General features: G+C 41.1%; 1 protein-coding gene across 4 annotated transcripts in view; it reads right to left on the reverse strand.

The window, feature by feature from the left end:
- The window catches only part of GLUD1 (glutamate dehydrogenase 1), a 38,483-nt gene that overhangs the window by 19,995 nt on the left and 4,607 nt on the right, over positions 1–13,881 (reverse strand). For all 4 annotated transcript variants that reach the window (XM_036356025.1, XM_036356023.1, XM_036356026.1 and 1 more), the window contains exons 2-4: positions 6,227–6,307; positions 5,227–5,282; positions 3,303–3,366 (exon numbers count right to left, since the gene is read on the reverse strand). In XM_036356025.1, coding sequence (XP_036211918.1) covers positions 3,303–3,366; positions 5,227–5,282; positions 6,227–6,307 — 201 coding nt within the window. The remainder of the gene's footprint in view (positions 1–3,302; positions 3,367–5,226; positions 5,283–6,226; positions 6,308–13,881) is intronic.

A 13,881-nucleotide genomic window follows, 5' to 3' on the forward strand; every position in this document is an offset into this window, starting at 1 on the left:
GGGTGGGAATGGCTGGGGGGTGGGATGGGGAGGGGCAATGGGGGAAAAAGGAGACATATGTAAAACTTTAGACAATAAAAACAAAACAAAACAAAACAAAAAACTCGTCTTTATAAAAAGAAAAACACAACTTAAAAAATGGTTAAACTGCTTGGCCAGCGTGGCTCAGTGGTTGAGTGTCAACCTACGAACCAAGAGGTCACAGTTAGATTACCGGTCAGAGCACAAGCCCTGGCTGTGGGCTTGATCCCCAGAGTGGGGGGTGCAGGAGGCAGGCGATCAATGACTCTCTCTAATCGTTGATGTTTCTCTCTCTCTACCTCTCCCTTCCTCTCTGAAATCAATTAAAAACATTTTTAAAAAAGGGTTAAACTATTAAGTCTCTCCAAAATGAAGATCATTCTAAGAATTGTATTCAAGTTCTTTCTATAATTTTTACTTTTAAACCAGCAATAGAAGGTACATTTTAAGGCTCTACATTTCAGGGGCCAAGGTCCTAGACACTGCACTGCTTTGTACAAGTTAGGATGCAATGGACAAAAACTGGCATAAGACAACTTTGAATGGCCACGGTTTACTTCCCTCACTCTGCCCTCCTCCCCAACTCAGTCTGGATCTCTATGCCCTGGTAGCTTTTTGAAGGCATCTTATAAAGCTCATGAACTGTAACTGTCCAAACCTACCCTCACCCCACACGACTCTCATGCTTGGAAGGAGTAACGCTATATTCTAGCCTCATCCTCTGACAAAAGGGCACTAACGGGAACATTAGGTTACTGCAAGGGTATTTTTTTTACAAAGTAAAAGATTGTAAACTTAACAGTTTATAAAGAGGATATCTAAATTCACACAATTAACAGCCTATTTCACAAATTAAAAAAATATAGAAGAGGAAAGAATACTTCTTGACTTATTCTATTAGTCACTACTATCTGATATCAAAGACTTCACAAGAGCCCTAGTTGGTTTGGCTCAGTGGATAGAGCGCCGGCCTATGGACTGAAGGGTTCTGGGTTCGATTCTGGTCAAGGACACATACCTCAGTTGTACACTTGATCCCCAGCCCTGGTCGGGGCAAGTGCTCCGACAACCAATCTATGTGTCTCTTATACTGACTGGTGTTTCTCTCTGTCTCTCCTCCTCCCTTCCACTCTCTCTAAAAATATCTTTGGGTGAGGATTAACAACAATAATAAAAGACCTCACAAGAATCCTGCAGACTAATATTCCTTAGAATATCAAAAAGAATAAAAAACTTATGAATAAACTTTCAAAAGGTAGTTTAAGACTTGTACTCTGAAAACTATAAAATATCACTGAAAGAAATCAAACACCTAAACAAGTGGAAAAATATTCAGTGTTATGGACTGGAAGACTTGATATGGTTTTGATAGCAACACTCCACTGTTTTCAGATTCAATGCTATCCTTCACAGCATCCCAGCTGACTTTTTTTTGCAGAAATTATAAAGCTCATCCAATGTGAGAGGGCCAGGACTCAGACTCAGGTTAAAATTGCAACCTGAAACTGTGGAGAGGGAAGTCAGAAAAGAAGAGAAATAACAAATTCCACAGGTTTTCCCAGGACTAGTTCTGTGCCCTGGAGGGAAGGCGAGAAATCCTGCTTCCATCTTATGCTGCGAAGCTTGCTAGCCCAGAGGTCCGGGTTGGTTGCACTGTGGGTTAATAAGGAATGAGGCTTTTGCACAAAAGAAACCAAATTGCTAGTACTTAAGCTTTCAGTGTTTCAAGGAATCACTTTTTAACCTTTGGAACTATAAGATACTTGTCAATATAGAGAAAATTAAGTTGAATAAACTCTGGCTAATGGGCAATAACTACAACTTAATAAAGTATAATATAACTCAAGACTATTAAATACTTCTGAGATTTCAGAGAAGAGGAAATGACACAAAAAATTCTGAATACTACCAATTGGCTGAGCATGACTCAATTCACAAATCTCAGGATGAGTAGGCACTCCTGTGCAGGAGGCAGTCAGCTCACTAACTCGTGTAAGCCCACAGTGGTGTTCAAGAAGAAGAGGCATGCCAAGAATCCAAATGCCTTTGAAATACATTCACAATAGGTCAAATCTAGTCAAGTTCTAGTCTGATCTACACTTATTTTTATTAGTTTATTTAAGGCATACCCTTCTTCCCCCTTCCTCCCTAAAAATAGGGCCAATTTCACAATAGGGATATCTTAAGTTCATAGGAATTTACAAACAGAGGGGGGAATATTGGGGAGAAAACCACAGGGATAGGAATAGAGAAAAAGTAGATCTTTCCTGTTAGTCTTCTTTAGTTTGACTTTGTTGAAAAGGCAATCATTCTAGTAAGTAATTTGATTTTATTAAAACAAATGAGAACATTTCTAGAACAAGAAAAGAAATATATAGACTCAGTGCTTGCTAATTAAAGATTGAATATTCATGTATCACAGAAAAGAATATTCCTATTTCTCAAAAAGAACATATGACACAGGTAATTAGTATGATCTAAAACAGTGATGGCGAACCTACGACACGCGTGTCAGAGGTGACACGCGAACCCATTTTTTTGGTTGATTTTTCTTTGTTAAATGGCATTTAAATATATAAAATAAATATCAAAAATATAAATCTTTGTTTTACTATGGTTGCAAATATCAAAAAATTTCTATGTGACACGGCACCAGAGTTAAGTTAGGGTTTTTCAAAATGCTGACACGCCGAGCTCAAAAGGTTCGCCATCACTGATCTAAAACATCAACCAAATGAGGATCAGTACCTTCAGAAATTTAGTCTGGCAAAAGCTCCCAGGAACAAACAAAAGAATGTTAGGAGCCCTCAAAATCATCCAGTCTCGGCCTGCCCACTGCTTTGAAGGCACAGGCATGCTTAAGTCTCCAATTTCAAAAGGCACCAGATTTTTCACTGCTATCAGGGTCACTACTGTAAACCTGCCTTTTACAGATGTGAAAATCTTTATAATACAGGCATTATTTAGTTCCTAAAAATATGGCCCCAGTGTTTCTGGAAGTTACAATAGACTGTGAAATGCTGTTAGAGGACCAGAACCCTTCACTGTGTCCAAGGAGAAGAGATGGAGTAGCCTCTCCTGGTGTCCAAACTGCACACTGGGAACTGGAATTTCCTATGAGAGACGTGTCATAAAGAGGCCTGGGTATCTCACCATATTCCTCACAGAACCCATATCTCTCTCAAAGTAAAAAGGGAGCCCTTCCATGCACTGGTTCAAATTAAGACAATTACTTTTGAGGTGGCCCCATTCTATGTGGAAACCTCCATGGCAACACATACCAATAAAGCCCTTCTTTGCCAGTTCCATGGTGAACCTCCTTGTGATCTTTTCCAACTCATTATCCTGTAAAGAGAAAAACCAAAAACAACGAAAAAGACTTTGATAGGAAAATCACCTGTAGAAAAGCTAGTTGCATCATATTTTCTATTTATAGGACATTTTCATATAGCTTCTTGTTTTTTTTTTCAGAACAACTCATAAAGTGGGCATTTTAAAGATAAAGAAATGAGAGATCAGAAATTAGGTTATACAAACAATAGAAGTAGGGCTCAAATCCTAGTTCCTGTTCTCTTTATGAATATAAAATCATATAAGCACTCCCTATGGTCTATTTTCATTTAAAGGGCAAATTTTTAAAAGAATAAAATCACATATTTATTATGTTTGTGTACAGATGTTAATTTGGTACTACAAAAAGCATAACAACAACTAACTTAATTATCTTGGAACTGAGCATAAACAGTAAGATTTTTTATCAGATTAGGTAAGATATTTGTCACTAGAATCTTGAGATCCTGATACACAAATCTCAGATCATAGTAATTTATAAATCTACACTAATAAAAGAGAAAAATGGTAATTGGCGTACGACGCTACCCTTTTCATTGGCTAATCAGGGCTATATGCAAATTAACTGCCAACTAAGATTGGCAGTTAACTGCCAACAAGATGGCGGTTAATTTGCATATGTAGGCACAATGCAGGGAGGCGAAAGGGAAAGCAGGAAGAAGCCCCCTGCCACTGACAGTGATCGGAAACCCAGGGGGGAGCTAAGAGCCCCTGGGGCCGCCTTTGCCCTGCCCCCCAGCCATGATCGGAGAATCAGGTGCCTTTTCCGCCCTGGCCAGTGATAGCAGGAAGTAGGGGTGGAGCCAGTGATGGGAGCTGGGCACGGTCGAAGCTGGCAGTCCCAGGAGCTAGGGGTCCCTTGCCTGGGCCTAAAGCGAAGCCCACGATCGCGGGGCCGCTGCAGCTGCGGGTCCCCGCTGCCCGGGCAGGACGCCTCAGCCAGAGGTGTCCTTGCAGGGGCAGGGGCGGAGCCCGCGTAATCGCGGCGCCCCCCCCCCCCCCCCCCCCCCCCCCCCGCTGCCCGGGCCAGACGCCTAGGCCAGAGGCATTAGGCCTGGTCAGGGGCGGAGCCTGCAACCGCGGGGAGCTGGGGGTCCCCTGCCCAGGCCTGACACCTCTGCCGGAGGCCTCAGGCCTGGTCAAGGGGCCGATCCGGTGATTGGTGATCGGAGGGTGATGAGGGTCAACTCCTCTGGCCGAGGCATCAGGCCTGGGTGGGGGGCGGAGCCGGGGATTGGGGGGATATGATGGTCCCCTTGCCCAGGCCTGAAGCCTGGGTCAGAGGCATCAGGCTTGGGCGGGGGGTGGAGCAAGCGATCAGAGGGAGATGGGGGTCCCCTGCCCAGGCATGATTCCTGGGCCAGAGGCCTCAGGCCTGGGCGGGGGCCAGAGCCAGTAATCGGGGGGGGAGATGGGGGTCCCCTGTCCCAGCCTGACACCTCTGGCGGAGGCGTCAGGCCTGGGCAAGGGGCCGATCAGGCGATCGGAGGGTGATGGGGGTCAACGCCTGAGGGCTCCCAGTATGTGAGAGGGGGCAGGCTGGGCTGAGGGACACTCCCCCCCCCCCCCCACACACCCAGTGCACGAATTTCGTGCACCGGGCCCCTAGTATAAATATAAGTGCCTAAGAATATGAAGGTATTAATTACCTTTTAACCAAGTATGAAAACTGACATTAAGCAGATGACCTTTTATATGGCAAACACTCAACTAGTTATTTACTTGCTTTTCCATTCCTTTTAAAAGGGAGAGACCATCAACCTCACTGGTATTGGGGGAGGGGGGCATAGACACCTAGTAATTTCAAGTCCTTTGCCAATGCACCACATGCACAGATGTCATGGTGATACTTACGGAATAGTTCTTGGGGTTGATCTTAACACCAGCTTTGGCACCCCCAAATGGCACATCTGAAATAGAAGGCTGAAGGTTGTTATTCCAAAGAAAGGATAACAAACTTAAAAAGGAAGAAAGCACTATGCAACATTACATAGATGTGCATGATTTAAGCTTTAATTTCAGAAAATTCAAGCAATAAGCCCATATTGACCTCTTCTAAAATGTTGCACTTTAAAATTCTAGTGAACAGAAATTATAAACCCAGGCAAGTTACAATGCATACTTAATCAGTGTGCTTGACTATTTCTGAAAGCAAATAGCATACTTATTTTCCTTCTGCTCTTATGCACTAGATTATATGGAAAGGGCCTTAAACAAAGGTCTATACTTAAAGAAAATCCAATTAGATGGTATAAAAAGTTCCCCATTTGAAAACAGGTTAAATCTAGCCCTGGCCGGTGTGGCTCTATTGGTTGAATGTCGCCCCATGTACTAAAAGGTCGCCAGTTTGATTCCGGTCAGGGCACATGCCCAAGTTGTGGTGTGTATGGGAGGCAACTGTTCAATGTTTATCTTTCTCTCTTTCCCTCTAAAATCAATTTTAAAAACATTAAAAAAGACTAAATCTTGCCCTAACCGGTTTGGCTCAGTGGATAGAGCGTCGGCCTGCTGACTGAAAGGTCCCAGGTTTGATTCCGGTCAAGGGCATGTACCTTGGTTGCGGGCACATCTCCAGTAGGGGGTGTGCAGGAGGCAGCTGATTGATGTTTCTCCTTGATGTTTCTAACTCTCTATCCCTCTCCCTTCCTCTCTGTAAAAGTCAATAAAAATATATATAAAAAAAGACTAAATCTTAATTAAGACTAATTAAAAAATGATGTGAGCCTTAAACTGTGAAACAAAAAAAAATCAGTTCTGATAACATATATTTCTCCAACATCTTAAAAGTAACCTTGTAAATAAACATATTTCCCTAAAGAGCTCTCATCAGGTAACCACAAAAGAGATCACTTACCAACCACTGCACACTTGTATGTCATCAGAGAAGCCAAAGCCTTCACTTCATCTACACTCACGTCAGTGCTGTACCGAATACCTGTGGTGTTTAAAAAAAGGGAGGGGAGTGAGAAAGAAAGGAATGCATTTAGAACATCCTAACAGGTTAAAAAAATAATGCTACAAATAGAAAATGACCCCCCTTTTTATTTTACACCCTGGTTATTTCCAAGAAGCTAACGATGAAAAGTCAATATGAAAGGCCAGAGAGAAAGCTGCGAAGTCGACACCCAGAAACCACTCCAGGATGAGCACTGACTTGGGGTTTAAGCATTCTGATAAAAAGAAAAAGACTGGTGTTGAAGCCCCTTTTGCTCTCTGGCAGGAGTAGCTAAGAGCATCAAATAGAGTTCCTGGGGATTTAGAGAGGAATAAGAACCTGTTCTTCAGTGACTGACAATCCACTAAGAAGTAATAGTAACTATGATTTTACAAGAAAGAAATTACCTTCAAATAAATGATTTTTACACTTTTAGGAATGCAACTAACTCAAAGTTTTATTTTATTTTACTTTTTGGTTTGGGTGATTTGGTAGTGGGGAGTTCAAGGAATTTGCTTTCTGACAACATAAAGATATGGGCAAATGGATAGTCAACAAGTACGACAGATCCAACTTCGATATCAGGAGGCTAAATAGAGGTTTTAGCTCCAAATGGGTATATTCAGAGAACCTTCCTCTACTCATCCACTGCCAGCCTCTCTTAACCAAGAAATGAGAGAGCTGAGAAAGCCATTTCTCCTTCCTGGGGACAAGCAATTCTTTTCACTCTTTCTGCAAGGATGGGTGGGTGGCCAACCAGATAGGCAACTTTAAGTCTTAATGTCCCTGTATTTAGAAGCATAGGTGTTTGGTAGAGGGGACACAGAAGTTAGGTATGCCCACTACTTAGGTTTTAGGAGTCTTGATCAATCACCCTTCTAAGTTGTGTAGGGTTAAGCCATGTTGTGCACTACATAGTCCATTGCTTCTTAACCCCAGGGAAGAAGGCCTGAGTGTCTGCGCACTGGTTGGGGCTCCCTGACACTGTGTGTGTTTGTGCATCAAGGGTGTCTGGATGAAGCTGGGCACAACTTCCACTGAGAGGCACAGGAAATGGGGGCCCAAGGACATCTCAAAGAATTCTGGGGAAAAAGAATTCCAGATAGAAATATATAATATCTAATGAACGGGCAGTTTAAGGAAACGTCCCTTGTCATTTTTAAAAGCTAGTTTCTTATGTCTCAGAAAACATCTATTTATACGTAAATTATGTTTTAAGATAATTTTATCTATTGTGTATGTGATCATAAACAGCAAATTCTGAAGCTGAACATGTGTCTGTGGCTTATTAGAAAAATAAAATGATTACATTTAGAGAGGTGACCGCTTAGAATCTTACATAGAATGGGTTCTCAGAACATCTGTGGAATAAACTTGTTAAGATCTAAGACTGAGAAATAACAGGTATATTATTATTTTTTAGCAAATAGCCAATGTCTGCACAGCCTGCTTCCTTCCCCATTTCTCAAGTCCCTGTTACACTTTTCATTCCAAGAAGCCCCCCCTGACCATCCTATTTAATAGCACCTCTTCCACACCCCCGCTTTCTAGCCCCTTCTATCTTACTTTATGTTTTACCACTGACTTTGTTATCTACGTGTTGACCTCCTGGCTTGCCCATGAAGACTGCTTTATTTATTGCTTTAATTCCTGATGTTTCATACAGGAAATGGCATGTATTAGACACTCAAACACATGTTGAATAATATATGAATATTTCTTGACACTTAAAACTTAAGGTGGAAAGAGAAAAGCCAGGGCCACTAAATTCTGATATACATGTAAGTTCTACATAATTCACCCAAAGTGCAAAGACTAAAAAGTATTGAAAAGCTAAAGTACTAGCACCTAAAATATACTACAGACAAAAACAATAAAATTTATAATATTAAGACCAAGTATTTGCATTGAGGCCTGTGCAGGTTCCAACCTGGCCATGGTTTGGAGTTGTTATCTGCCTCATAAAGCAAAGTAGAGGGTTTATCTTCCGAGAAGACCAAGTTGTCTCCTCCAAGCCTCTACATAGAAAAACAAAACAAAACAACCCAAGTATTGTGTCTTTAAATGAAATGAGGAAATGGCGTTAGGCCAGGGGCCTGGCTTGGATGCAGTGTCCAGCACTTCCTAAGCAGGGCCCAGCGGCCGGGCCGGGAGCACCTGCTCACCTGGGGCGGTGCGAGCACTGCTCCTCGGCTTCGTGTCAGGATTGCACAGGACAATGCGTGTGAGGCTTAAGGAACCTTGATTTCCTTTTTTCTCAAGATAAATTCATGGGGATAGTAAAACAGTTTACCATTAGTTAGTATTCCCCTATTCCACACAAAGCACGTTTTTCATTACCTTTAGAGCCCATGGAAGTAGTCACTAAGTCATTTTAATTTTGCTTGCTGTCTTAACACGTTGCGGACCAGTAGTTTTATTGCTAGCTTTACTCAGTGGCCAGATAAGTTTCCATTGAACGAGTACAAAAAACGTTTTAAAATTAAATACCTATTGCATTTTGAAGTTATCTATTACATGTTCTTACAACCTAATGTCTTTTTAAAGTATGATACTTTGTAAAACACTGTGTAATATGCCGTGAGAATTCTCATGATCCATCTGCAATGTGTTAAGTGGGGGAAAATGTTACTTTCCCTTACTCGGTGTTTATAATTAATATATTCACCAGGAAACAAAATGTCTTGAAATACTAATACTCCTAAGTCAGATAGCAATCCCAATACAATAGGCATCCCTTGTGTTTTGAGTTATGTCTCCCCACTTTTACGAAAGACCTACCCCAGTACCTGTTTAGGTTAACAGAAAGAAATCCAAAGAAATTTTCACTTTTACGAAAAACTGAAAAATGTCCAGCATGTTTTGTAATGAGCTGCTACAGGGCAGCACACACCCAGAGCAGTGACTGGCACTGCGTTTAATATGTTAGTGTCATTTAGGTTTTATGTGTTATTTGGTCTGTCTGTTATTTTTTGGGGTCTGGGAGTGCTCAAATTTTCCCCCATATAAATTAATGGGGAAATTAATGGTAATTGTTTCTTCGATTTACACTATTTCGGCTTATAAAAGGTTTCATAGGAACACTATTTTTTTTGATAGCTTTTGGAGAGCAGGTGAAACTTGTCTTATAGACATAAATGTTAATTAGAAACTAGACCTCTCCTTCTACAAAAGGGTGTAAATAAAATGTCTAATTCATTGCAAAAGTCCTGGAATGTTGAGTCAGAAACTGTGCATGTATAACAAAAAACATGTTTCCAGTGGTTAGAACACAGGAACTTTGGTTTGTAAAGTGAAATTTTCTTCCCTAGCCACACCCATTTAGAGATTTCAATGGCAAGGCTTGGAAGAAGTAGCTGCATCAGTTACCTGCCCCCACAGCCTTTTCTGCAGGAGCTGTCAGGAAAGAGGAAGCGTGCTGGGCTGACATGGGTGGACTCAGAGGCGAATGCAGGGGGCACTGCCTGGGCTAAAGAAGAAACAGGTTTTCAACTAATCTGTGGCATATAAATGTTTTTATTTCTGGAACGTGGAAGATATGCTAATAAAAGTTACTTAAACTGTTAATCTGAAAAACACAAAGTCTCAAAGTACCTTAAATAAAATACTCTGTAGCAATACTTGAGACAAAACAAACTCCAGTAATAAAGGAGTTACATGCAGAGAAGCTAGTTGCTCTTCCTCCTCTGGGATTGGAAACCAAAGACAATTACTAAAAATATATTGTCACTTGAAAAATCTTAACTATATTTTGCTGGACACTAAGAATGTGACTGCAAAAAGATACACTCCACTGAGATTGTAAATTCAATGGGTTAGCAGAACTGGACTACTAAAGGGCAAAATGATACGACACATACTTCGAAGTTCTGCAAGAAAGGGAAAACCTAGCATTTTTGGATGCCTAATACCTCAATACTCAATTTGAAGACAAAGCTGTTCAATATGCACATACATACAAGAGAGCCAGAAAACCTTAAAATATTTCAAACCAAAATAAACCAAGGAGGTCATATTTGCAGTCTGAATATTCTCACTTTTTATAAAACCAAGCCTTTCCTCCTGTTGGGGTAGGAAGTGTGGCAGAGAAGGCTAAAGGTGAGCAGGACCACCCTAGCTTGGGCCTGTGGACTGAAGGGTCTTGGGCTCTGGTCAAGGACTTGTAGGCTCCATCCCCATCCCAGTGGGGGCACATGTTGTAGGCAGTCAATCCAATCGATGTCTCTCTCTCCCTTCCTTCCGCTCTCTAAAAATCAACGGGGGAAAAAATGTCCTGGGGTAAGGATTAACAACAAAAAATTGAGCAGGACCAAACAAAGATCATATGGGGCACAGGGACATAAATGAGAAAGGAGAAAAATCTTATTCTAGAAATGGAAAGTAAATTCTGTGTTTTGGCATCCTAGTTTTACTAGTACAGCACTGTTTGTCAGCCTCTGTTGACACCAGCATTAGGAATGTGTGGGAAGAAATCAGCTGAGTCTTGAACAGGGCTGGCATTTTCAATGAGAAGCTGGCTAAACTAGAAAGCAAATGGGGTGATTACACAGGTGTGGACCACAGGACTTCTATCATTAGAAATGGGTCTAAAATCAAGGACAACTTTCTGATGGATAGCAGAGTAATCTGTGCTTTCAATTCAAAGAAACTAAAGAAAAACTACCCATGGCAATGTTTATTATTTATCAAGCTTGGTAAAGTTGGAGGATGGGCTGGTGATAGAATTAAGTACCTACTTTGCAATGGGAACTTTGAAATCATCCCTTTCATTCAAGAGAACTTAGCTGTTTTGAACTAACTGGTATGCAGATGTCTCAGAAGAACAGTAATGAAATGCATACCAGTTAGCTCAAAATAGCCAATTTCTACACACAGCACAAAGCATTTCTGCCTTTTAACTTACTTACCAAAGATATTTCTTACTAACCTCAAGAGCCTAGCCACTGCTGTGCACTAAGTTTTTCTAGGACAATTAAAAATCAAGAGCAAAAACTAGCTGAAGTTGCTATGGTGATGAAGAAAACACCAGCTTGAAAGAGTCAGTGAAAACCACAACTTGAATTGGCCCCAGTGTTTTTCCTTTTGCTAGTTGACACAAAACCAGAAACATACAAAAAAGCTCCTAGCGACCAAATCACCATTGTTTCTTATGCTGAATCATTAAACACATTCATGAAAATTCAAAAGGTTTTTAAATTATGTGAACCTGTATCTTTTAACAGGGTTTGATTTATTCACCAGAAGTCCAATTTCCAACTGTATTCTCACTTTTCAGAATTTTTTCACTTAATACTAACAATTTCCTAACTCACAGAAAAAGGTGAAGTCTCCCCTGATTACCACTTAGGGGTGACCATTCTTAGCCACTTAAGTGTATATGTATCCTTCCAAATCATTTCCCTGTATTTATGTACATACATATCTATAGAATATATAGCTTTGTCTTGTGCTTAAGTATTTACCTTATGGCCCAATGAATGAAATAAAGAACATGCACTTTAACAGGAGGAATCTTGTTAATTTTTAATAGATTCCTTATTCTGATAATTCTAACAGTAAACTTAGAGTCACACCTTCATACCAAACAGGTCTTGGAAATGATGCTAGTCAAATTGATGAAGTTCAAAAACATTTAGCAAAAGATAACAGTAACTCGCTCTAAAAGGGTTCCAAGGGGTAAAAGCTCAAAATTTTGATATCCAGTTTCATATAAATTATTCACAAGTCTAGCTGATATTTGAGATAGATCTTAAGAGAGAAAACGAATTATAGGTGGGCGGGAGACAAGATATGGTCAGGCACCACAGGCAGAAACAGTACTTTGCAAGGGTAAGATTGAGGAAGTATATGCCTGTATTTCCAATGTTCCTAAGGATCACTTTAAACCAGATTTCCTTTTTTTCAAACCCCATTCCTCTCTCCTTACATAAACACTTTTTTGTCCCTGATCCCACCAATTTTCCTACTGGTGCCTCAGGCTAGAAATTTGTTATCTTTGACTCTTCCCTTCAACCCATACATACTTCCTGGTGGGTAATACCACCTTCCTTCAAAATGGCTTACCTGTCCTTTACTTTCATCTCCCCTGACCTTACCTATCATATCACATCATTCCCAGCTCCACTGCTGCTGGCTTTCTGGGCCCTCCTAGGTTCATCATTGCCCATCCAGCAAACCTCCAAGGAAAACTATCTGCTCCCACTCTGACACAAATGGCATGGGGTTTCCACACCAGCAATTCTCCACTTCTCTATACTAGTAATTTAGTTCACTTCGGACACTGACGACCCAGTTGGTGCATACTCCACGAGTGAAGGGCTCACTCCCAAAGGACCTCCCTCCCCCTCATTTCAGTTACAGTACTGAGTGCTCAGGGTTCCCACACTTTTGCCCAACGTGGCTACAAACTGGAGGTTCCCACAACCCCCTCCTCAGGTTTGATAATTTGCTATAATGGCTCACAGAACTCAGGGAAACACTTTACTTACATTTACTGATTTGTTAAAAGGGTCCTGAGTACAGGAGCTTCTGTCCCTGAGAAGTTGGAATATGCCATCCACCCAGCACATGAATGCCTACTGGGAAGCTCTCCCAACCCAGCAGTTTAGGCATTTTTATGGAAGCTCCATCACAGAAGCATAACGAATTATTAACTCGGCCTCCAGCTCCTCTCCCTCACTGGAAGGTGGAAGGTGGGGCTGAGAGTCCCATGATTTTAACCCCAGGGTCACCTTTCTGGTGACTAGCACCATCTTGAAGCCAACCAGAAGCCCACCAAGAGTTGCCTCATTAGATTAAAAGATGTTCCCATAACCCAGAAAATTACAGGGTCGTAGGAGCTCTGTGTCAGAAAATGAAGTTAAAGACCAATCATTAGCACAAATAATGCTTCCAGCACCCCTATCACTCAGGGATCCCAAGGATATTAAGAGCTCCGTCAGGAAGGGGGCTAGGATAGTACAAGAGATAAAAATAAATAAATAAACATTTGTTATGTCACAAAAACTTACTTCTCACGATTTACAGTCTGTTCCCATGACCCCATCCCACAGTCACACCTCAGACCTGGGCTGAAGCCACCCTCTACTTTCCTCTTAAGTGATCTTCCCCAACTCAATCTCTATACAGCCTTCCCTACTTCCAGACCAAGACTGCTTCTCCTCGTTACCTTCCTTAAATTATTACGGCAGCGCATTGTTTGGTGTATTTTCAGTTTGTCATTTCTTGATGGTTTCTGGAAAAGGAAAATGCTGAAAAAATGTACTGAGCTTAAAGCAAAGAGAATGATATAGTGCAGAAGAGATTTTGGTTTCTGCTCTATTTTTGGGAAATGAAAATACATTTCAAAAAACAAAACAAAGCAATCAATGTGTGTGTTTTTAAGTCTCTTATAGTTCCCCAGCAGAGGATGGTACCTGACACAGAGAAGGCAATTAACAGACACGCAATAGATACATTAACTGTCAGAAATCCCCATGAACTAATGTTCTTTAAATATTAAGTTTAAAACTGTTGCCTACAAGGAAAGAAAACCCCACCTAATGGAAAAACGGATTTATTTGGAATACAGTCTA

The sequence above is a fragment of the Myotis myotis genome, unplaced genomic scaffold (genome assembly GCF_014108235.1).
Source record: "Myotis myotis isolate mMyoMyo1 unplaced genomic scaffold, mMyoMyo1.p scaffold_m19_p_24, whole genome shotgun sequence".
NCBI classification, from domain to species: domain Eukaryota; kingdom Metazoa; phylum Chordata; class Mammalia; order Chiroptera; family Vespertilionidae; genus Myotis; species Myotis myotis.